Consider the following 23,451-nt stretch of genomic DNA (forward strand, 5'->3'; position numbering starts at 1 on the left):
GTTTGGGTCATTTGCATTAATGCACAGAGACACAAACCTTCACCCTCTGACTCATTCCCTGTCTCCCTGTGTGCAGGGATTAAATGGAGATGTGTTCTTCTTTTTTATCAGATTCTAGCTAACCCCCAACACAGATTCAACAGCAGTTTGATCTATAAGAACATTACCTTGGTAGCCTGGGATCCGGCTCCTTATAAAATTGACCTGCATAAGGTATGAAAATCATATCAGAGGATCTGTCAGGAGTGTTATGCTCTTCAGCCCTATTAAACTTTGCTTGTGTTGTTTTCTTGCTTGAAAAATATATTTTGTGAGGCAGGAGCAGGGTGACTTTGTAGGTATTTAAGTGACATTATCAGCGCACTGGCCGGCAGAGGAATCATTTATAATGATTAGATCCAGAGCTTTGCATCACTGACTGAGAATGAAATCAAAAAGCGGTGGACGTAACAAAAATGGCTGATATTTTCGCTAGAGTAGCCAATTTGAGAGGAATACAAAGATGACGATGAAACAGAGTAGGAAGGGGAAAAAAAGATCCCTAGACTGGGACTATCATAGTAAAATCTTTTGCAGTCTGGTTTTCTAAAGTAGTCTCCTGATTCACCAAGGCTGCATTTATTTGATCAAAAATACAGTAAAAACAGCAATACTGTGAAATATTATTGCAATTTTAAATTAACTGGTTTCTGTTATAATATATTTTGCAATACAGGGGCAGTCATGGCCTAGTGGTTAGGGAGTTGGACTGGTAACCCAAAGGTTGCTGGTTCGATTCCAGAACCGGTGGGAAATGACTGAGGTGCCCTTGAGCAAGGCACCTAACCCCTAATCGCTCCCCGGGCGCCACACAAAGGCTGCCCGCTGCTCTGGGTGTGTGTATCCACGTTTGCAGTGTGTGTGTTAACTACTCACTACTCTGCTCCTAATGTGTGTGCATTAACTTGGATGGGTTAAATGCAGAGGTCAAATTCCAAGTATGGGTTACCATACTTGGCCGTCACGTGTCACTTTCACTTTCACTCTCACTTTCAAATATAATTTATTCCTGTGATGGCAAAGCTGAATTTTCAGCATCATTACTCCAGTCTTCAGTGTCACATAATCTTTCAGAAATCATTCCAAGATCGGTTCTTATTATTAATGCTAAAAAACTGTTTTAGCTGCTTTTATTTATTTAATTTTTGGAAATCACACTACCATTCAAAGTTTGGGGTAAGTACAAAAAAAAAAAAAAAAAAAAAAAAAAACAATACAGAAATTAATACTTTTATTTAGCAAAGGCACAATAAATTGATCCAAAAAAAAAAAAAGTCAGTAAAGACATTTATGACATTAATAGTTATTACAAAAAAGTTATATTTATAAATAAATGCTGTTCTTTTGAACTTTCTATTAATCAAATCCTGAAAAATAATACAAAACTAATAATAATAATACAAAATATTTCCACAAAAATAATTATTATTAATTGTAATATTATTTGACAGTATTGCTGTTTTTACTGTATTTCTGATAAAATAAATGCAGTCTTAGTAAGACTTTCAAAAACATTAAAAAGCCTTAACGTTTCCAAACTTTTGACCGGTACGGTGCATGTTTTTATATATACCGGTATTTATATATATATACGATCAAACCAAAAATTATTCAGACAAAAGATGTATTTTTTTTTATATTTTTTTTACTAGTGGGTGCAGGAAACTATAGTTTATAGAGGATAGCAAAATAAAGTAAACTGTGACATATCATACCCAAAAATTCTTCATACAGTGGACTATCAGTAAAATTTATACAAATTTGGGACCAAAATGTATTCCGACACTTTAACCTGACCATGTTTTGCTTAAATGTTTTTTCTTTAATTGCAAATGTGACCTTTTTACACCACAAACTGAACATAATTATAAGGTAATTGGTTGACCTAAATTGGGATTATCTAATTGTGTACTTAAATTTAACAGCTGACAGCTATTCAACCTGATTAATTTGTGAAACAGTCTAGAAGGATGGCCAAAACCAGTGAAATATCAACTGATTTGCTAACTTTGATTTCTTGTTACAATTTTCTAAACTATAGTGGATATACTGTGATAATGTGAGAAATGTTGAAGGTGTCTGTAAATTTTGGTTTGACTGTGTATATATATATATATATATATATATATATATATATATATATATTAGGGCTGTCAAAAGATTAATCGCGATTAATCGCATCCAAAATAAAAGTTTGTGTTTACATAATATATGTGTTTGTACTCTGTATAATTATTTTGTATATATAAATACACACACATGCATGTATATATTTAAGAAATATTTGCATACATATACTGTATATATTTATATATAATTTATATTATATATAAATATAATTTTTTTTTATATATAAATTACACATTTTTCTTAAATATATACAAGCATGTGTGTGTATTTATATATACAAATTTAATTATACACAGTACACACACATATATTATTTAAACACAAACTTTTATTTTGGATGCGATTAATCGCGATTAATCTTTTGACAGCCCTAATATATATATATATATATATATATATATATATATATATATATATATATATATATATATATATATATATATATATATATATATATATATATATAGTTTTTTCCTTCACTAATTCATTTGTTTTTTATCTTAGTATTAACAAAATGTTTTACCAAATTACTTGATACGGCTTTCTTGATAATGATTTTTTCTTCATTTTCTTCATCAGCACAGCTTTACCACTTTTTAACTTTGTCTTCCAAAACTATCAAAATAATTTTTTATTCAGAAATGAAAAACATGTTCATCATAGAATAGGTATATTACAGCCATTCTATTTATGGATTGCAATTTTAAATAAATCAATAGATCCAGTGTCAGCACTTTATTTTTAACATAATATTTGACACTTTTCTCAATGTTCACAGTGGTACCAGAATCCCAATTATGACCTTTTTAATCCATACATAACTCACCGGAAGAACTTCCCTGAGCAGCCATTTTATATCCTGCATCCTTCATTTATCTGGAAACTTTGGGATATTGTGCAAAGCAACACACTGGAAAACATTCAACCCAACCCTCCTTCCTCAGGATTTATAGGTGAGTCTTTTCACCATTTACATATTCATACATATACACAATATCTATCCTATTTTGATCCCTGCACTCAAGAAAATTGTTGTGCCACATGTTGTGACAGTAATTTTAGAGGGATTTGTCATGCTGTGCAGTTGACACACATTCGACCCTAATTTAAGCAAGATCATGTTTCTCTGCCTACTTCTCCAGCGTCTTCTGCTGACTTACAATTCACGAGTTCACACTTACATATAATTTGAATGGGTAAGTTTAATGCGTATATGGCGTGCTGTCTGGAGGGAGGGCTCCGAGCTCGGAGTTCAGCCCGAACCCAGAGTACTCCCCCCGTATGTAAGTGTTTAGTACTAGAAGTGTGGAGAAGGGGTGGTGGAGGGATGCTGCAAAAACTGTCAATGGAATGAGGTGAGACTGCTGAGTATTTATAGCTCTCACCATTGATTGCTGAGTGCTTTCCACTTGTGTTAATTATCTGAACGTGCTCCTCCCGAACCTTGTTAATAAAACATCATATGATAATCACATCTGTTTGTATTCAATGTTCCTCTTGAATTCATTTATGTCTGAAGAGTGCAGGATGTGTGTGTGTGTGTGTGTGTGTGTGTGTGTGTGTGTGTGTGTGTGCGCGCTAATGCTGAAATGTGTTACTAGGTAATATCACTTTGATAGATGCCAGTTTGGGTGCATGAAATGATTATTTCAGTCAGAAAGGCAGCTCATGTGAGGAAAGTAAACTCTCCATAAAATGTCTAGAGGATACTTACCTTGCCGGAGGCTGTACTGGCAGAAACAGTGCCCAGTGCCCGTGACAACAAAAAGCCCATGAATGTTCAAGGAAACACACACACACTTTCTTGTTGTCTCCTTTTGTTTAGCAAGTTCATTGCTAAATCTTAAAGGACAAGTTCGGTATTTTACACTTAAAGCCCTATATATGAATATATGAAATATAACAAAAAGGCAGCCGTGGCCTACTGGTTAGGGCTTCGGGCTTGTAACCGAAGGGCCCACATCCACGGCTGAAGTGGTCTATCTAAAAAATAAATTGAAAATGTGCTGTTTGTTTGTGAAAATGTTAACTTTTTAAATTTCAAAATATATTTCAAATGAAACAATTTGCAAAAGTTAAAACATATATATGTAAACATATATGAAAATATATTTATTGGGCCAATTTCAAATATTTGCATATATTCCAAAAATATATTTTGAAAATATATTTCTAATATATTTCTTTTGTGTATGGGAGTATTGGATTGTACCTTTAACATACCATTAGAGCTTGGACGTAAAGGAATATTGTCATCATTTACTCCCCCCTCATGTCATTCCAAAACCATATGACTTTCTTTCTTCTTCGGGGAACAAAATTTAGCATTATGTGATTCTTTTACAACAAAACAAAAGTAAACAATGCTTTTAAATCAAAAAGCTTTTTTTTTTCTTACGTTACATAGTGATATTTCACAAGCTCAGTGCCAACTTGTTTTTGCATAAAGGATTATGGGTGATGGTAGAATATACTTGATGCATCCTTTAAAAAATCTGAATAAAGGACGCAAAACGAAGGCTGCCTTCCAGAGGTCTTGATTACGTGGAAGCCCAGATATGCAGCCTTACTAGGGCTGCCTTTAAGTCCATTTTTTTAGTAGACTCGCTCCCTGTGTCAAAATCGAGGGGGTCAAGGGTCTAGCCAAATAAACTTCCCTTGTCCACTTGATGAAGTTGAACACACTTCAAAATGGCGTTGGGGATTCCCCCGAGGGGAAGTACTTAGGGAAGTTTGCAGGTTCATGTCTGAAATTGGACTTGAATGCAGCATAGAATGCAGCCTTTCGATTGAGAATATTTGTTTGGGTGAATTCAATACCGTTACAGTACATTGCCTCCCTCTGGACTGGAGGGTGATGTGCAGGATGGTGCAAAGAAGGACAGTGGTGTCTGCCATGATTTTACTGTACAGCTGCTTAAAGGAACACTCCGACTTTTTGGGACTTTAGCTTATTCACAGTATCCCCCAGAGTTAGATAAGTCCATACATACCTTTTTCATTTCTGTGCGTTCTGTAAGTGTTATTTGACGCACCCACCGCTAGCCTAGCTTAGCACAAAGACTGGATGTAAATGGATAAAGTAGCATACTAATCCCAATAAGTGACAAAATAATGCAAACATTTTCCTATTTACATGTTGTGATCTGTATAGTCACAGCGTGTACAAATAACAAGGCTATATGAGACAGAGACCATTTTTAATCGTATAAATACTGGGAACTATATTCTCACTAGGCGTAGGAGCACAGCTACTTGGGCGGAGTGGCTACTTGGGCGGAGTGATTAGCGCAGCACACGAGACGCCCTGTTGATGGTTCCGTAACCAAACAAAAGTGACTAACTAGCTAGTAGCGAACGTGACTCATGATCATGGCTGACTTTGAGGAATTGTCAGAGGAATTTTACTGGGTATCAAACCAAGATCCAGAACCATATAGTTTTGAGCCAGAATACACAGACGAGGAGTTACAAACTTTGGAAGCTGTAAGACAAGATACAGCGAACACCCATGATTGTAAACTATAAATTTACTATCTAGTAATTGCTGACTCTATTACTCCAACTCTGAGCGAACTCTCTGCTCCTCACCACAGGGCGTCTCTTGTGCTGCGCTAATCACTCCGCCCAAGTAGCCACTCCGCCCAAGTAGCTGTGCTCCTACGCCTAGTGAGAATATAGTTCCCAGTATTTATACGATTAAAAATGGTCTCTGTCTCATATAGCCTTGTTATTTGTACACGCTGTGACTATACAGATCACAACATGTAAATAGGAAAATGTTTGCATTATTTTGTCACTTATTGGGATTAGTATGCTACCTTATCCATTTACATCCAGTCTTTGTGCTAAGCTAGGCTAGCGGTGGGTGCGTCAAATAACACTTACAGAACGCACAGAAATGAAAAAGGTATGTATGGACTTATCTAACTCTGGGGGATACTGTGAATAAGCTAAAGTCCCAAAAAGTCGGAGTGTTCCTTTAAATATTGAGGAGTTTTTCACCAAAAATGGTCAGATAGACCACTTGGTAAATGATCAGTGAGCCACATGGACTTTTATTTTTACTTATACTGCCATTGTACTGAATTCACCCAACCGGATATTCATTAAATAATCCATGTTCAGCAGCAGGAGAAGAAAAAAACATACAAGTTTGGAATGAAGGATTTTCCTTTTATTAAACTATTCCTTCAACATCACCACTAGTGACCAAGTTTGGATATACTGTCTTGGGTCACTGGACTACTTTGAAGCAATGATGTGACTAATGATCCACTTGTCAACATCCTTGATCTCCAGAAGCTAATGGTAAGATTAGGATCAGGGTACAAATAGAATACAAAGTAGTCATGGGTGGAGGATTTTACCAGTTTTGAGGATGTTTCCTCCAAATTTACAGCTTTATTCAGACCGGGCCTTAAATGGGTTGGGAACATAAAAACAACATAGGGCCAAGCACATTTATAAGTAATGCACCAGCACATGATCATCACATCCAATTTAACAAGTCACCAGTAACTGGTTGCACTTTTCTCGCTCTTTGTAACATTTATATTGACAAATGACATACAAATACTGGTTGGTGTGTTAGGTCAGACAACAGTTTGACGGCTATAGAGATCACTTTGCAACAGTTCTGATTTTCAGCTTTTGATTGGTAGGCACTCAACAACACTACACAGACGATTTTGTCATAATTTTTTCAAAAATGGATGTCGTGTTTTGTGTAGGGTGGAGCTGGAACATAAAGGTGTGATTTGTGTGTGTGTGTGTGTGTGTGTGTGTGTGTGTGTGTGTGTGTGTGTGTTTGTGTATTGGTTCAGCCCGAGACAGGGGTGCTGCAATCATTTTGGAGACCAATGGAAGGAGGTTCGGTGCCAGCCACTGGGTTGCTATAAGCCCTTCGGTTGAGCTGGATGACAGTAGTTTTTGAGGGCAAAGAGGACTGTCCATTCTCTAGAGAGCTGTGTTTGCAATGAAACAGGATAAGGAAACACCTGTAAAACTGCACAAAACACAATAAATTACCACTCATATTTTCAGAGACACAAAAGATGCAGAACCATTAAACATTTGTGTGAAATCCTTTGAATTGCACCTTCTCAGTACATTTTTGTAAATTAAATGTAATTTTTTGTTTCATTCTTTTTATGGCCAATTGTAGTGGGATTATCTTAATAGTAAGTGTTCACAATAAAGGAACAGACAAATAATTAAAAAATCAAGTTTAAAACACATGTGCCAAGTTTTTTATAATGTACTCTTCATTTTAATGTTGGTTTCATATGGTTTAAAAAAATAAATAAATAAAATAAATTCTCTAAAATCTTTATCTTACAAGTAATACATGGAAGTGTACATATATTAATCATTCTTTTCAGAGGTTTTATAAGACATAATTTTACATGAATTATTTCTTAGTATCATGGATTATTAATTCATGAATATTATTACATTTTTAAAGGGTCATCCCACATGACATTTTACAACCTGAACTAAACTCATGTCATAAAAAGGTCAAAATTATCTGATATTTTAAGAGCTTATTGACATTGACTCACTGCAGGGGTCTTTTCTGTGATATAATTTCTTGTTTAAAAAAAATATATATATATACATGTTGATTTGCGCACTTTTGTTAAAATATTTATTTTCTAAAAAGTATTCATAAAAGATTAAGCCAAGCAACTTGATGTCGTCTCTTCAAGAATTTGAAGATTCATTTTATATAATTTTATTATTATTATTATTATTATTATTTTAATTTAATATTTAATTAATATATAGAACAAAAATTAGAGTCATTAACCCAATAATTACTTGTTTCTTATTTCTGATTAGATGTCGGATGTTAGATGTGTAGAAATAGCTGTTTACATTCAAACCAATGTGTGTGTCTCTTCACAGGTTTTGTAGTATGCCTAGGGATGCTATTTAAATTCAATCCAGTCCACATTGGCAGGACCTGAACTACAGTAAACAACATAAATCGCACACCCTGCTGATTCTCAAATGATAGTTGCAGGGTTGATGCTAGTCAATACACTTGGATCACTTTGTCACCATGACAACCTATAGATGTGTACACTGAACAAATGGTCTAAGATGATTGGCTATCCCAAGGGGTGGATGCCCTGTTGTTCATCTCATGATACACATTGTCTGATTGGCTGGGTGAGTGGTCTCGACCCATGCATCCAAGCCCCTGATTGGCTTTCATATTGTATGTGGTTACACTGCCAAGTGTTTGATGTGTGTCCCCTGCATGTGTGCGTGTGTGTAGTGAGAAAACTCTGTGTCTGATCTTGGCAGGGTGCTGTCAAGCTGTGTATGTTGACAGCCTGCGGGCAGATGACAGAGTCTTGATGTAAAACAAAAATTCAACAGTTCACAGAGTTGGCCAACATTAGACCACCGTATATACAGCTGACAATGTGTACCGTGTACTAACATAGATTTAACATAGACTTTGAGTAGATTCTTTCATTTACTCACCATCATGTCATTTCAAGTATGTATGACTTTCTTTCTTCTGTTAATGTACTGGTTCTTTTTTCTTACAATGACTTCGGTCTGGAGTTTTCAAGTTTCTTATGAAGTCTTTTGAAATCATATCCACCTCTTTCCTGACGAGCTAACTCAACTGCGTTTTGAATTATGGGTGGCACTTCCGGTTTGGGATACTTCCATTAAAAAAAGACCGAAATGAATCATTTCAAATAATAAGGTTGCCCCTACAAATAAAGCTTATCCACCAGTTTGACTGAATGAGCTGTCAGTTTTCCTTCATGTTTTATTTTCCGACATCATGACGTCATAACGTTACACTTGGTATTTTAACGTGACATGATATAAAAAGGATATCTATGGCAAGAGCTATTTTCAGTCACTGCATTGTGTAAAAGTATGAAAAAGGACAACATATACTGCACATTTGTGGTCTTTTCTCACGATTTATTTTATGATATTCTCCATTAATAACTCACTAGAATGCATGGAGACTCTATCGTTTTTTTCTCCTCAAACCCTCACGTCTATTTCCAGGTTTGTTTTTGCAGGTAAATACAATTTATTTATCTGTCTAAATGACGGAAATCACTACGAACATTTAATGAATGGCAGTTAATGAACATTTTTCATTAAGGCAACGTATGTTACACAATACAGATATATATTACTACAGTGATTTTTAACCCGTCCATTATTGCTGTGGAAAGAATCGCGCTTTGGAAGTTATTCATGGTGTGTTAAAAGTACCTTGTTGATGCTTTTACACTTTTTAATGTCCTTTTAATGTTCGATGGTTCGAAGGGTGAGTAGAATAATGTCATCTCATTGTACCCAGTAAAAAAAAAAAAAAGAATTATTGCGTTCATAGAGCGAGCCTTTCACTGATTGTTTACAGCTTAACGGAAGTTACGCCCATAATTCATGCAAAGCGTCATGGGGCGTAGGAATAAGGTGAATATGATGTATGTTTACAGTTACAGTACACAAAAGATTGTGTGAGGAACAAACTTAAATGCAAGTCATTATTTATTGACTATCTTTCTCTCTGGTTCCTTTCATTCTTCGCTTGGGGTAAATAGTTCAAAATACCTTTGCAGCAGTATACTATTAGCAAACATCCGACGCTGCTATAGGAGCAGCGTTTAGGTGAATATGTAAACATGTGCTGCACACCTTCCTCTCAATAACAAAATAACACAACAAAAGTGACAGCAGAGAAAACAGCAGTTAAGAAAGCATCTGATTGTAGCGATGTGAATATGTTTGCATCAGCTGTGCAATTCAGCACTCCAGTCAAGTCACATTTATTATTTTATACAACAATATTTTATACAACAGATTTCTTTAAAGCAAGCAGATTTACAGTATTAAACAGTGTCAGTGTCACTTTTAATTAGAATTACAACTTCAGTTTCGAAATTAACCCCAAATAAACTTAAATTTGGCTAATTTTGTTTGAAATGACGTGGATTTTTTTTTATAAATATAAAAAACTATTTTAATAATTAAACCCTAAATATAACCGTCACTGGGGAATGAGCAGATTTTACAAAAATAAGAAGTCATATGAATGAGAATGTTTGAATTCATATAGTTACAGATTGTATACTGTTTAACTGTATTCCATTTATTATAATGAATATATCAACTTTATGTGTATCTGTGTGTTTATGTGACAGGTATCGTCCTGATGATGAACCTTTGTGAGGAGGTCCATGTGTATGAGTATATTCCTTCTATGAGAACAACTAATCTGTGCCATTACCATGAGAAGTATTACGATGCAGCCTGCACATTTGGGGCATACCACCCTCTGCTTTATGAGAAACTGCTTGTTAAGCGTATGAGCACATCTTTTGAGGAGGACCTCAAGAAAAAGGGAAAGGTCACACTGCCAGGATTCAGTAAGATCAACTGTCCACTGTGATTTAAAGACATATCACAGTACAAACCCATCTGATCTAAACCAACGCAGACTTTTGTCATCTAATAGGGGTTTTACATATAGTTCTTATAACAATCTGAGACAAGACATTATAATTAGGAGGATAATTAAACCGCACTTTCACAGAATTCTAGATGAGAGGCTTCGTCTCATATGGCCCTTATACTAAAAGACTGGCAACATGTTCAGAACTGACCTCTATTCACAGATGCTGTGAATACAAAACATGTTTGTGATGCAGGACAAGACGAGAGTTTCAAAGTAAATTCTCAATTTACTTGGACGAGCTACTGAAATTAGCACAGAGATTGTAAATATAAGGATCCACTTACACTATTTAATGAGTGGAATCAAATTCTAGTTTGTGTTCTAATTATAACAAAGAAAAAAAGTGTGAAGAGAGGATTGAATAACGTAAGTTTTAAATTTTCCAAACGTTGGGATTTTTTTTATCATTGTCATTTAAAGGTGCAGTGTGTAATATTTAGGAGGATCTGTTGACAGAAATGCAATATCATATACATAACTATGTTTTCAGTGGTGTATAAAGACCTTACTTAATGAACCGTTATGTTTTTATTACCTTAGAATGAGCCATTTCTATCTATATACACCGCGGGTCCCCTTACATAAAAATAGCCATTTTGCACCGACATGTTTCTACAGTAGCCCTAAACGGACAAACGCGTTTCATCACAATGTTGTTCTTCATGTAAAGAAGCTAGCTAAAGTTAGCGAATAAAACACTGATACAATGATGAACAAGTAACAATAATATTCGCAATAACATATCAATTTACTGAATAATTAAGTAAACCTAAATTCTTAATTTATTTTGTAAAGAAACCTCATTGCTTAACTAGCTACTCTCAGCTGTCTCAGATGACAACATTTTTTCCTGTCAGTCACCGTAACTTCAGTTGGTTGCAATTCGCAACCTCACCACTAGATTTCGCTAAAATTACACAGTGCACCTTTAAGGCTGCTCACATATTGTAAAGGATGATTACCTTTTTTTATTTGAATGTTTGATGTGGTTAGTGGAAAGAGATTTCTCAGATTTCGTTCTGTTTTGTGGTAAATTGTGATTAAATCTTTTGCACTTCTCATCAATTAGATGAAAATTTTAAAGCTGTTATTATATTATAGAGCCAAGATAATTGGATTTTTACTGTAGATAATTGAGAAATGTTTTTATTAATTTAATTTAAATTTCATAAATTACTATGAATACTACTGACAGACCTCTCTGAGAAGCTGGACTCATATGCATATCATTTCTATTATCCTTTTTACTTGTTGCTCTATATAATAAAAAAAATGGTACATGTATTTTAAAAACCTGCAATGTATTTTCACAGAAAGAAAGTTTTGTTTTAAGCTGCACCAATACTTATCTGCTGTTATTGTCTAAAGAACTCACATTTTAATAGGGCAGTGGTCGGCAATGAATGGCATCTATTTACCGAGGGTTAATCACTGGCACGAAAGCAAAAGAGAGGTGTATTTATTTCATTAAGATAAAATACCTTGTACCTACATTCAGATGTAAATGGTGTAAATGGAACTGTTTTACCAAAACGGATAGCCATCTGATAATTTAATACACATGCATGACCTGGTATAAATAGGCCTTTTGGAAATCTGTTCTTCAAAGTCTAATTTAAACCTGAAAACAAACAAACTAAAGGATTTTGAAAAATGTAAAACAAATTTTATGAAAAAACTGCTTCAGGAATATTTAAGGTTCTGTTCTAAGGTTCTATTTCTATGTTAGCCATTATGAATATTTAAAATGTGTTTGTGGGGTGGGGGTTGTGGCACAGACAGTGATTAACCCAGAAACGTAAAAATGGCACTTCATGACTAAAAGGTTGCCGACCAAGGGTTTAATATTATTTATAATTTCTTACAATCATTCCAGTACTTGACATTGTTACTTCTATTGGGTGGTAATTTGTTCTTCATTGTTGTGGATGTAAGTTTTTACTGAGTAAAGACAATGAAATCAGTGTATTTAATGGAAGGAATGTTAATTTAACCCTTGTATGGTGTTCGGGTCTGTTGGACCCGTTTTCATTTTTTATCAAAAGAAAAATGATGAAATTAATTATTTTTTCAAACTGAGACTCATTGGCCTTGGCTCATTTTCTGTGAGGAATATATATCAGAACACATTTTTAATGAAAACACTGTACACCCCCCCTACACATTTATATTACACACAGGATGTTCGGGTCCACTGGACCCGGGGCTAATAAAAGTGTGGAAATTGTAGGTCCTGTGTACCTTTACTCTGTCCTCCTCCTGTCAGGGCCTGCTGTTAGTGTGTGTATGTTCTTGTATATGGTTTATGAGGACACAAATGTGTATAATGACATGGGTATTACAACGTAAACATGGTTTATGACAACATCTGTGTCCTCATACTGAAACATACTAAATGGTGTTTTTTGAAATTCAAAAAATGGCAAAAGTTTTCTGTGATTGGTAGGTTTAGGGGTAGGGTTAGTGTAGGGGGATAGATTATACAGTTTGTACATTAGAAAAACCATTATGCCTATGGAGAGTGACCGTACACCACATATCCAAGTGAGTGTGTGTGTGTGTGTGTGTGTGTGTGTATGTGTATGTGTGTCTGTGTGGGTGTGTGTGTCTGTGTCTGTGTTGTGGGTGTGTGTATGTGTCTGCATGAGTGTGTGTGTGTGTGCGTGCGTGTGAGAGAGAGATTGTGTGTAAGTGTGAAAGAGTGCAAGAGTGAGTTTTGTGCTTCTACTCCTGCCATTCCCACACGAGGTTGCAATTCTTAAATGTGATCTAACAAAGGTAAAGAGAAAATATTGACCATATATGCTGTTTATATTGCTTGTAATTGGGATGAAGTAAACATCTGTTGAGTATTTTAACATAACATTTTTGATTGTGTTGAATTAAAAACCCAAAAATGCAGCGGGTCCACCAGACCCACGAACACTGGCTGAGTAACAAAAATATGAACACCACACAAGGGTTAAGCACCCATGTGGTTATATATGATATATATTGAGAAATATAAGAAAACATATCCTATGATTCAGTGCTAAATAAAAAGTTGGAAATGTCTAACCTGTTTGTTCATAAGGATGTAAATAAGAGGGTTGATGACTGTGCTGCTTTTGGCAAGGAGGGACGGCACCACGCTCGCAATGGGTGTGATGATCCCTGGATGTCCAAACGTAGCCATCATTGCAACAACCCCATAAGGCATCCAGCACAAAAGGTAGCACACCACTGTAGTGATGACCATAAATAAAATGTGGTACTCTCTCCGTCTTGCTGCTGTCTTCCTGATACGCCCTACCTGAGGAAAAACATGTAAATTAGATTGTATTTTTTGTTTGCACCAGCAGATGATTCAGAACTAGTCTTCAGGATACGCAAATCCTTCAAGAAAGAATTTCCAATCCACTATAGAATGAACCTACATTGTGGTTTAGAGGAACCACTGACTCATCAGGTTCATGAACATAATTTATTGATATTTATAAGATTTCAGCAATTTCACATATTTATGAGTGTATGAAAAGATAAAGTAAAATGCATTCCAAATATAATGAACCACATTTAACAAATTGTTATAGGTTCTTCTTTATTATGTTAATGCACAATGTTTCATGTTCACTTTTAAAAGCTAGAATCTAGAACAGTACATTCTTAAAAATAAAGGTTCTTTATTGGCATTTATGGTTCCATGAAGAACCTTCAACATTCAATGAACCTTTCCGTTATACAAAAGGTTATTAGTGTGCTCTGTGCTCTGTTAGTGTGGTTCATTTGAATAAGTGTTGAACCGAACCCTGGTGCGCACCAAACAAGCGGACCAAGACCCCTGAAAAGATGGGTCTCGGTCCACTTCCATATGAACTCTGGTGCGGTCCGAATTAAATATGAATGCAACATGGACCAAAGACATGTAAACGACCCAAAAGCGGGACATTATGTCACAAGATGCGACCCTAAAAAGGACAGAATGCTCAAGCATACCAGTTTTTTTCTCGTCATAGTCGCAATGTTGCCCATCTCAGTTCGGTTCAGGCATCAGAACAGCATCTCCTTGCAGCAGATCCTTGTTGTGTTTGTGACGGAGGGATTCCTGCCGCTGTTCTGACTACTTTACACATTTTATAAGCTCTTCAAGAGTTCTCAGCTAGTTAAAATACCATCATATATAGGCTACGCACATACAATGAGTGCATTTAGCCCAGCATACTGCATTGTTTTGGATGTTCGGTAAGTTCCGTCATGAAATAGTATACGTATAATAAAAGCCGACCAATCAGGATGTGAACATATCCCAATGACTTTATGTTCCGTATCTTTAGGTTCAAATGCTAAGCGAACCAGGATTAAATGTTTTTTGTTTTGTTTTTTGGTCTGGACCAAGCGAACCGAACTACAAGTGTGAACACCCTTAAAGGTTCTTTTAGGGAACAAAAAAAAAAAATAGTTCTTCTATGGCATTGCAGTGAAAACCCCCTTTTGTAAACTTTATTTTTAGCACTGATTTATCAAAAAAATAAAACAATAATAAAAAAAAATAGCGTAGAGAGTGTGGACTTAAACATCATTTGAGGCGGTTTAAACTTTATCTGGAGTCTGAGATACTGACCAAGTTTAAGCTAAGAGAGACATAGTTTAGTTCCAAAAAGGATTGTAAACAGCACTGCAGGCAACAGTTTTGAGTTGTGAAATCTTTAAACTCCTTACCCTGTTATGTAGAAATTTTACACACATAATTATATTGTAATATTAACTTTGAATTGATATGTTTTGATGGAATTTACCTGTTTGACAGCACAGAGGAGCCGACTGTAACAATACACCATGACCAGCACGGGGAGTCCCAAACAAAAAATGAACAGGCAGATGATATAGGAATGTGACTGGGGGGTGTTGGCGGTCCATGTGACCGAACAGCTGGTTCCTGCCCCTTCCAGTCCATAGCTACTCCAGCCCAGCAGTGGGGGAACCGTCCAGAACAGTGAGTAGAGCCAGGAACCCCCGACAGCCAACAAGGGTTTGCTGTAGTCTGGGGCTCTCTTGTTGTAAACAGTTAAAGTGCTGTAACGATCATACGAAAGGATTGCCAGAGAGATCAATGATACAATCCCTGTTAAAAAAATGAAAAGAGAAATTAGGCTGTATGCTCACAGTTAAACTACAGAGCCACAGTTAAATAGGAGGTTATTCAGACACTGCATATTTGTTATTATTATTTAGCATCGGGCTTTAAAACTATCATGTGATATACTGTATGATCAAGAGCATGTAATATTATATTAATTATTATAATGACATTAATTTATTCCCTCCTAATGCCAAAATCACAAATATGATGACTGCCTCATGAGGGACCCCCTTTCTAAAATATAAAGAATGTTAAATATTGTATATGATCAATAAATATTGTTCCAAAGCAATTTTAGAGAGAATATTCCTTTAGAAATTACAGTGATGAGCAGTGTTGGGGAAAGTGACTTTTAAAAGTAATGCATTACAAAATTGTGTTACTCCCTAAAAGAGTAACTTAGTTACTTTTTAAGGAACGTAATGTATTACATTATTTTTCATTTCAAAAATGAAATGAATAGGCCTCAGGCTGAATGAAATGCAAACTCCTGTACATTATGGCACACCATTCTGGATTGCAGAAGAATTGGGCAGGAGAAGAAAGTTCAACACTCTTTCTTCTAAAAAAAAGGAAACACAAATGTGATTTTTATCTAATGTCATTTTTGCTTATTAGTATGGATGAATTGGATCAGCAGCAAAGACAGTGGTTAAACATATAATATTATATTAAACAAAGTATATTTGTGTAATTTAACATTTAATTATTGCAGGTTTGCATAATATTATGAGTTTGCATTTCACTGTTTTTATTCATTTTAAGGAATACTGAATCTGTTTTTGTGCAAGTGAGATGAGTAAATGCATGTTCATATGACTACAATAAGCATCATGTTTAGACAGCACACCTCTGCAACATACTCCCGATTTCTCTCAACATGGGGACAGGAGAGCTGTCATTCAGTAAATGGGAAAACAAAGTAACTTGTGTTACTTATTTGAAAAAAGTAACTCAGATATTTTGTTGTAAATTTAAAAGTAATGCATTACTTTACAAAAAAAAGTCATCTGATTACGTAACATCTCAGTTACGTATGTAACCCTCGTTCCCTGAAGGAGCTCCCTGTCGTGAGACTAGCACTGATGAAGGGCTAAGCTTAACGCAGGAATACCAAGGCACACTGGGAAGCATATCCCTGTGGAAATATGCAACACAGGGAGGTCTTAGAGAATACACATACGACCCGAACGGGATGCAAATGGAAAAAACCTGAGGTGTCCAGCCCGCAGCATGGAAGTTTCAACCCCAGGGGTGGCAAGGTGGTCTTGCCTAGGCAAAGACAAATGCTCAAAGAGAGTTACCATGGAAATACACATGTTGGGGTTGCCCAACGGGGGAACCATGCACACGGAGGCACCTAGCCTGACACGAGGGCTGCCGCTGACATGCACTCTGGTGTCGACAACAACAGTGCTGGAGTAAACTAACGCACATATCCAGTCAGTGGAGTGGAATGGCGAAGCAAGCGATGACACCGAGCAGGTCCCAGTTACTGGCTAGTAGAAGCGAGTACACGGGAGGACACAGGCTCCACTCTGAGATTGTAGAATCTCACTGTCTGTTAGCGAGGCGCCATGTGCTAGAGCCCAGGAGGAAGCCACACACCTGGTGGAGTGTGCCTTCACCCCTAGGGGGCGTGTCTGCCCAACTGGGCTCTTTCTTGCAAGAAAATGACACCTATGAAAAGTTTCAGTCTGGGTTCAGGCCGCATCATAGCACTGAAACTGCGCTCGTTAAAATCACAAATGATTTACTCTTAGCTTCTGACCAAGGCTGTATCTCAATACTAGTTTTACTTGATCTTAGTGCTGCGTTCGATACTATAGATCACACAATACTCTTAGATCGGCTACAAAACTATACCGGTGTTCAAGGACAAGCATTAAGCTGGTTCAGATCATACCTATCTGACCGCTACCATTTTGTCTATTTAAACGGAGAAAAATCGATCATAACTCCAGTAAACTATGGAGTGCCGCAAGGATCTGTGTTAGGCCCTCTATTATTCTCAATATATATGCTGCCACTTGGAAATATTATAAGGAAACATGGAATTAGTTTCCATTGTTATGCTGATGACACTCAACTATATATTTCATCACGGCCGGATGAAAACGCTAAATTATCCAAATTGACAGAGTGTGTTAAAGATATAAAAGATTGGATGACGCACAATTTTCTTTTATTAAATCCAGATAAGACAGAGGTAATACTTATCGGTTCAAAAAACCGCCCACAAAACCTCTTACAATACAACTTTAACATAGTAGGGTGTCCTGTTACTTTATCCTCTACAGTAAAAGACCTGGGTGTTATATTAGATTGTAACTTGTCTTTTGAAAATCATATTTCATATGTTACAAAAACAGCCTTTTTTCACCTTAGAAATATTGCTAAATTACGTAACATGCTATCTGTTTCTGATGCAGAAAAGCTAGTTCATGCATTCATGACCTCGAGACTAGATTACTGTAATGCTTTATTAGCTGGTTGTCCTGCATCCTCAATAAACAAGCTACAGTTAGTCCAAAATGCCGCCGCTAGAGTTCTTACTAGATCAAGAAAGTTTGACCATATAACACCAATTTTATCATCACTACATTGGTTACCTATAAAGTTCCGTATTAATTACAAGGTATTGCTACTGACTTATAAAGCCCTAAACGGCTTAGCTCCAGTTTATTTAACGGATCTTCTATCGCCCTATAATCCATCGCGCTCTTTAAGATCACTAAATTCGAGGCTTCTGGTCATACCTAGGATATCCAGATCCACCAAAGGAGGGAGAGCATTTTCACATTTAGCACCAAAACTCTGGAATAGCCTTCCTGATACTGTTCGTTGCTCAGATTCACTCTCCCAGTTTAAAACTAGATTAAAGACGCATCTCTTCAGCCAGGCATTCATATAATATTTTAATCTTACAGTTAAATCCGGTCTCTACTTCATAAACGCCAGAGGAGAACTGGCCCCCAACTGAGCCTGGGTTCTCCCAAGGTTTTTTTTTTTCTCCATTAGGTCACCTGATGGAGTTTTTCGGTTCCTTGCCACTGTTGCCTTTGGCTTGCTCAGTTGGGGATACTTAAATTGATTAATCGATTCACCAGTGCTATTGATCTGCATTATCAAACGTGGATGTTTTACACCAGAAACAAACACTGATGTACTATTTTATTTAATACTGTGAAGCTGCTTTGATACAATCTGTATTGTGAAAAGCGCTATATAAATAAAGTTGACTTGACTTGACTTGACATGGCAGGCCCTGCGCTTGGTAAGCTAAGACAATGGCGTCCACTATCCAGTGAGACAGCCTCTGCTTGGAGAGAGCCTTTCCCTTCACCTTCCCACCGAAACAGACGAAGTGCTGGTCTGAGGTCCTGAAACACTGTGTTCTGTCTACATATGCACGAAGGGCGCGTGCTTTTTGCCAAATAAAGAAAAATAAACATGATGTGAGTTCTGCCTACTCTCTGTCAGTGAAGTCAATTCTGAAACGCGTCCGAAAATGAACAATAACTCAGCGAATACTCAGTCAAACAGGCATCCAGACACACAGGCATGAAGCTTGAATTCTCTTCTTTGGAATGAAGTAATTTATATAAAAAACAAATATTCTCAGTTTATAAAATATGTATGAAAAGAGAGAGATGTCAGTCGTTCTCATCTCAGCTCATTATTTTTAATGTGATCCCGCCCACGGAGAGCGCGCGCTATTCAAACGCAAATGACTGAGGCAATCCATGCAAACTGTGAACGCCCCCATATCAGCTCGAGAAAACACATCAAGTTTATTCAGATCACTGTGCTTGTTTACACCGTCTCGCAGCGCTGTGAGGAATAATACTATCATAATAATAATAATGGAAAATGTACCTCAGAAGTGCTGGTATTTCGAGGAGCAACGGATCGCTATGGAATACTGTAGTAAGTTTTTTTTTCATTCTCAAGTGAATCGCGTTTCTGTGTGTGAATGAATGAATGGCAGAGATGCACGCTGTTTACCACAGCTCACAAAAAGACGGTTTAAATTTGAATCGTGTTTCTGTGTGTGAATGAATGATCCACTTTTAGCAAACTGTATTGCTATAAGCTACTGAGATGAGTAAAAATCGACTGAAATATGTTGAAATAAAATGTATTTGTATAAGCAACGTATTAAACTGCAAATTAACATTTATATTCCTTATAATAAAAACGAAAGACCTATGTTACAGACATATGAAAGACAACATTTTGTTGACTAGTTTTGGATAGATTATACATTTTTACTGTAAAATAGACTGCCACCTCAAATAAGCTTTTGTTTGCCGATTTTTGCTGATATGTTAAATATAGTATGTTTTGTCAAAAATAAAGTAATCAAATAATATGTTATTAGGCTATGTGTTTGTTCCAATGTAGCCTAGGCTATATTCAAAGTAATGAATCCTTAACTTTGAAATATGTATGATAAAATGTATATATGTATACTTTAGTTTTTACAAAGAAAGATTACACTTGAATTGTTGTTGTAATTGTAACCTTTTTAATAAAAAAATATATTTACAAGGTAGATGTAAACAAACTATTAAAAGGTAAATATAAGCCTTTTCTTTAAATCATTTTTATTGTGTTTTATTAGTGACAAATTTGGGGAGAGGATACATATTCCAAAACTGAAAATACAGTATGAGAATTAACTGCACAATTACTAGACATGTTTTCCTTGGATATTATTATACAATTTGCAAGCACAATTTGTGGAAAAATAAAAAAATTGTAGATGCTTCCAACCGTGAACCAACTTGGTAGAATATATATATATATATATATATATTTTGCTCTTGCATTCTTTCTTGTGGCTCAGTGACACACCTGAATGAATGGCTCATTAAGTATGCGGGCCCCATTGTCTCCTCAGGTGTGAACCACTCAATATTCATGATGGTGTTGGATCGTTCACACCCCCCTACATATTGCCTTTCCAAACAAAAAGTGTCTTGCAAAATTTAAATCAATGTATTGTTTTATGTGAATGATTAGGCAGGATGATTTTCAGATCATTTTGAAGAAAAAACTCTAGGCGACGACATCCATTATTCAGAAGTCTTGTGGACACATATTTAGTATGTGTTTTGTGGCCTTATTTCAGAAACTTTCATTTTTAGTTTTTTCAATAACCATGCATAAACATTATTCTTTCAAAAATACAAACATGTACATACATGTTGCTCACATATTATGGTAGCCCTGTTTGTGCTAAATAGAGTGTAATTACACCTTTGTCATTAATATGTTTATAAGCAACTAAAAAAAGCACAAATGTCAGGGCATGTCAGAATATCTCAAGGACCCCAAAAACACCTTAGACCCCAGAGGGTTAAGGGTGGAAGGAGACAGCCTTCGTTCCAACCCTTCAAGTGAAGGAGAGCACAGACCCGATCAGGCATTTTCTGGGATCTCCTCGGCGAGAAGAACACAAGGTGACGAAGAGGTTCCACTTCATTTACATTTACATTTATGCATTTGGCAGACGCTTTTATCCAAAGCGACTTACATTGCATTTCAAGGTACATATTTTACAAAGTTCTTGCTTTCCCTGGGAATCAAACCCATGACCTTGGTGTTGCAAGCGCCAACGCTCTACTGTTTGAGCTACAGGAAAGTCCATTTCAGAGATGGTACCACCTGAGATGGTAGGGTACTCAAATCCTCTGCGTCCACAGATCGGGACGCGGGTACCAGAGGGTGCCCCGTCTCTGAGAAAGGAGGTCCTTCCTCAGAGGGATTGGCCAGGGAGGGGCTGTTGCAAGGAGCACCAGTTTGGAGAACCAAGTCCGGATGGGCCATTGAGGCGCAACCAAAAGGACCTGCTCCTCGTCCTCCCTGATCTTGCACAGGACCTGTGCAAGAAGGCTCACTGGGGGAAATGCATACTTGCGGAGGCCCGCGGCCAGCTGTACGCTAGTGCATCCGTGCCGAGGGACCCCTCGGTCAGGGAGTAAAACCAGCAGCAGTGGGAAGTGTCTTGGGAGGCAAACAGATCTACCTGTGCGTCGCCAAACTGTTCCCAGATCAGCCGAACCATCTGGGGATGGAGTCTCCATTCCCTGGGACATAAGCGTTGTCGTGATAGCTCATCGGCTGCACGATTGAGCTCGCCCGGAATGTGAATGGCACGAAGCGACCTCAGATTAGGCATGCGCCGGTATCAAATTTTCATGCTGCGATTAATTGATTGAGCTTTTATCACGGTATACGGTATTATCACGATATTCTAATTGCTCAAGAGAAACGGATGGATTGGGGGTGGGATGTAGAAAAAAAACAACTTGCATCACAATAGGTGTAATTGTCAAAACATTTGGTAACTAAACAGAATTTTACACAGATTTCACGATTTCAATTCAATTTTTGGGATTTGATTTCAATCTTGATTCAATATTGACTCTTTGGATAAATATTAGGTAAGCTACAGTAGATAGCCTACATGTTAATTTTTCTCAAGAAAAAAATATATCTCACATAATGCTGTAAACATACAGAGAGCTCTGTCAGCTGGTATTATTAAAGGTTAAAAATAACAAATTAAATACAATATAATTTGGTTTTCATTATAATAACAATTATGACACAAGTAAAAATATAATACAAATGTAATATAGTGCACATATTTAGCAAAATACTCCTCTCTATCTATAGCCATTTTTTCTAGTCAACTAACGTGTTGGTCATTAAATGGCTTTCCTGAGGTAAATGTAACGTTCTGTGACATAATTGTTGTCCTGCAGTTTTATTGACCTCTTTCCATGGCTGAAAAATCCTGATTGATCGATATTATGTATGAGGCATAAATACCTTTCGGTAAATTGTACTGTATCTTTAAATAAAAAGTAACAGATGATCGGTTTGCTTGAACTGAGGCACTACAGCGATCGGTCACGTCACATTACAAACGCCAAAATGGTATTTATTGTCTGAATTTCATAATAAAATGGACAGAACATGAGGGCTGAGAATTTTTTTCATATCAAAAGTAACCTGCTCTGACTAGTCTGTCAGTATCAGGGTCTTTGCTCCGCAATTTTTCCCTGCGTGAGAAAATGGATGTGTGGCGCGAGTCTCACACTGAATGCGTAGAGTTGGCAGCCCTGCTTTTAGAAGGGGGATAAATCAACGGCAGCGTTCCTCCTTCCGCCGTGCTTCTTCTCCATGTGAGGATTGTTTACATTAGACTAGAGTGCACACTGCGCCGCATGCACACAGCGCTTCATGTGGGGATTGTTTACATCAGAGTGCTGCACGAGTTTCGCGCAGCATATACGCAGTGTTTGTTTAGCGGTTGATGGAAAATAAGCTAATGCGCGTTCTATAAATATAAATTCTGATCTATTATTTTTCACGGTATTTTGAAGTGCCCACGATAACAATATCGTGCATATTCATTACCGCGATTTATCGCATTACCGAATACCGGCACATGTCTACCTCAGATTGACCCAATTGACCCCGAAGGCCCAGACGGGCGAGGTGCCGGAGCACCAGGTCCCTGTGTTCGCAAACCTGCTAAAATCAGCCAGTCGTCGAGATAGTTCAGGATGCGAACCCTGTGTTGCCTGAATGGCACAAGGGCTGCCTCGACGACCTTCGTGAAGATGGGCTTTACGGAGAC

General features: G+C 36.8%; 2 protein-coding genes across 2 annotated transcripts in view; one reads left to right on the top strand and one right to left on the bottom strand.

The window, feature by feature from the left end:
• st6gal2b (ST6 beta-galactosamide alpha-2,6-sialyltranferase 2b) overlaps positions 1-10,817 on the top strand; it is a 34,452-nt gene extending 23,635 nt beyond the window's left edge. Inside the window, exons 4-6 of the mRNA XM_081380351.1 lie at positions 112-213; positions 2,948-3,122; positions 10,362-10,817. Coding sequence (XP_081236477.1) covers positions 112-213; positions 2,948-3,122; positions 10,362-10,609 — 525 coding nt within the window. The 3' untranslated portion in view covers positions 10,610-10,817. The remainder of the gene's footprint in view (positions 1-111; positions 214-2,947; positions 3,123-10,361) is intronic.
• The window catches only part of tmtops2a (teleost multiple tissue opsin 2a), a 59,232-nt gene continuing 42,108 nt past the window's right edge, over positions 6,328-23,451 (bottom strand). Inside the window, exons 2-4 of the mRNA XM_081380350.1 lie at positions 15,451-15,776; positions 13,734-13,967; positions 6,328-7,177 (exon numbers count right to left, since the gene is read on the bottom strand). Of these exons, the coding sequence (XP_081236476.1) occupies positions 6,992-7,177; positions 13,734-13,967; positions 15,451-15,776 (746 nt within the window). The 3' untranslated portion in view covers positions 6,328-6,991. The remainder of the gene's footprint in view (positions 7,178-13,733; positions 13,968-15,450; positions 15,777-23,451) is intronic.

Source organism: Scardinius erythrophthalmus, assembly GCF_964197995.2.
Source record: "Scardinius erythrophthalmus genome assembly, chromosome: 12".
In the NCBI taxonomy this organism is placed as follows: Eukaryota; Metazoa; Chordata; class Actinopteri; order Cypriniformes; family Leuciscidae; genus Scardinius; species Scardinius erythrophthalmus.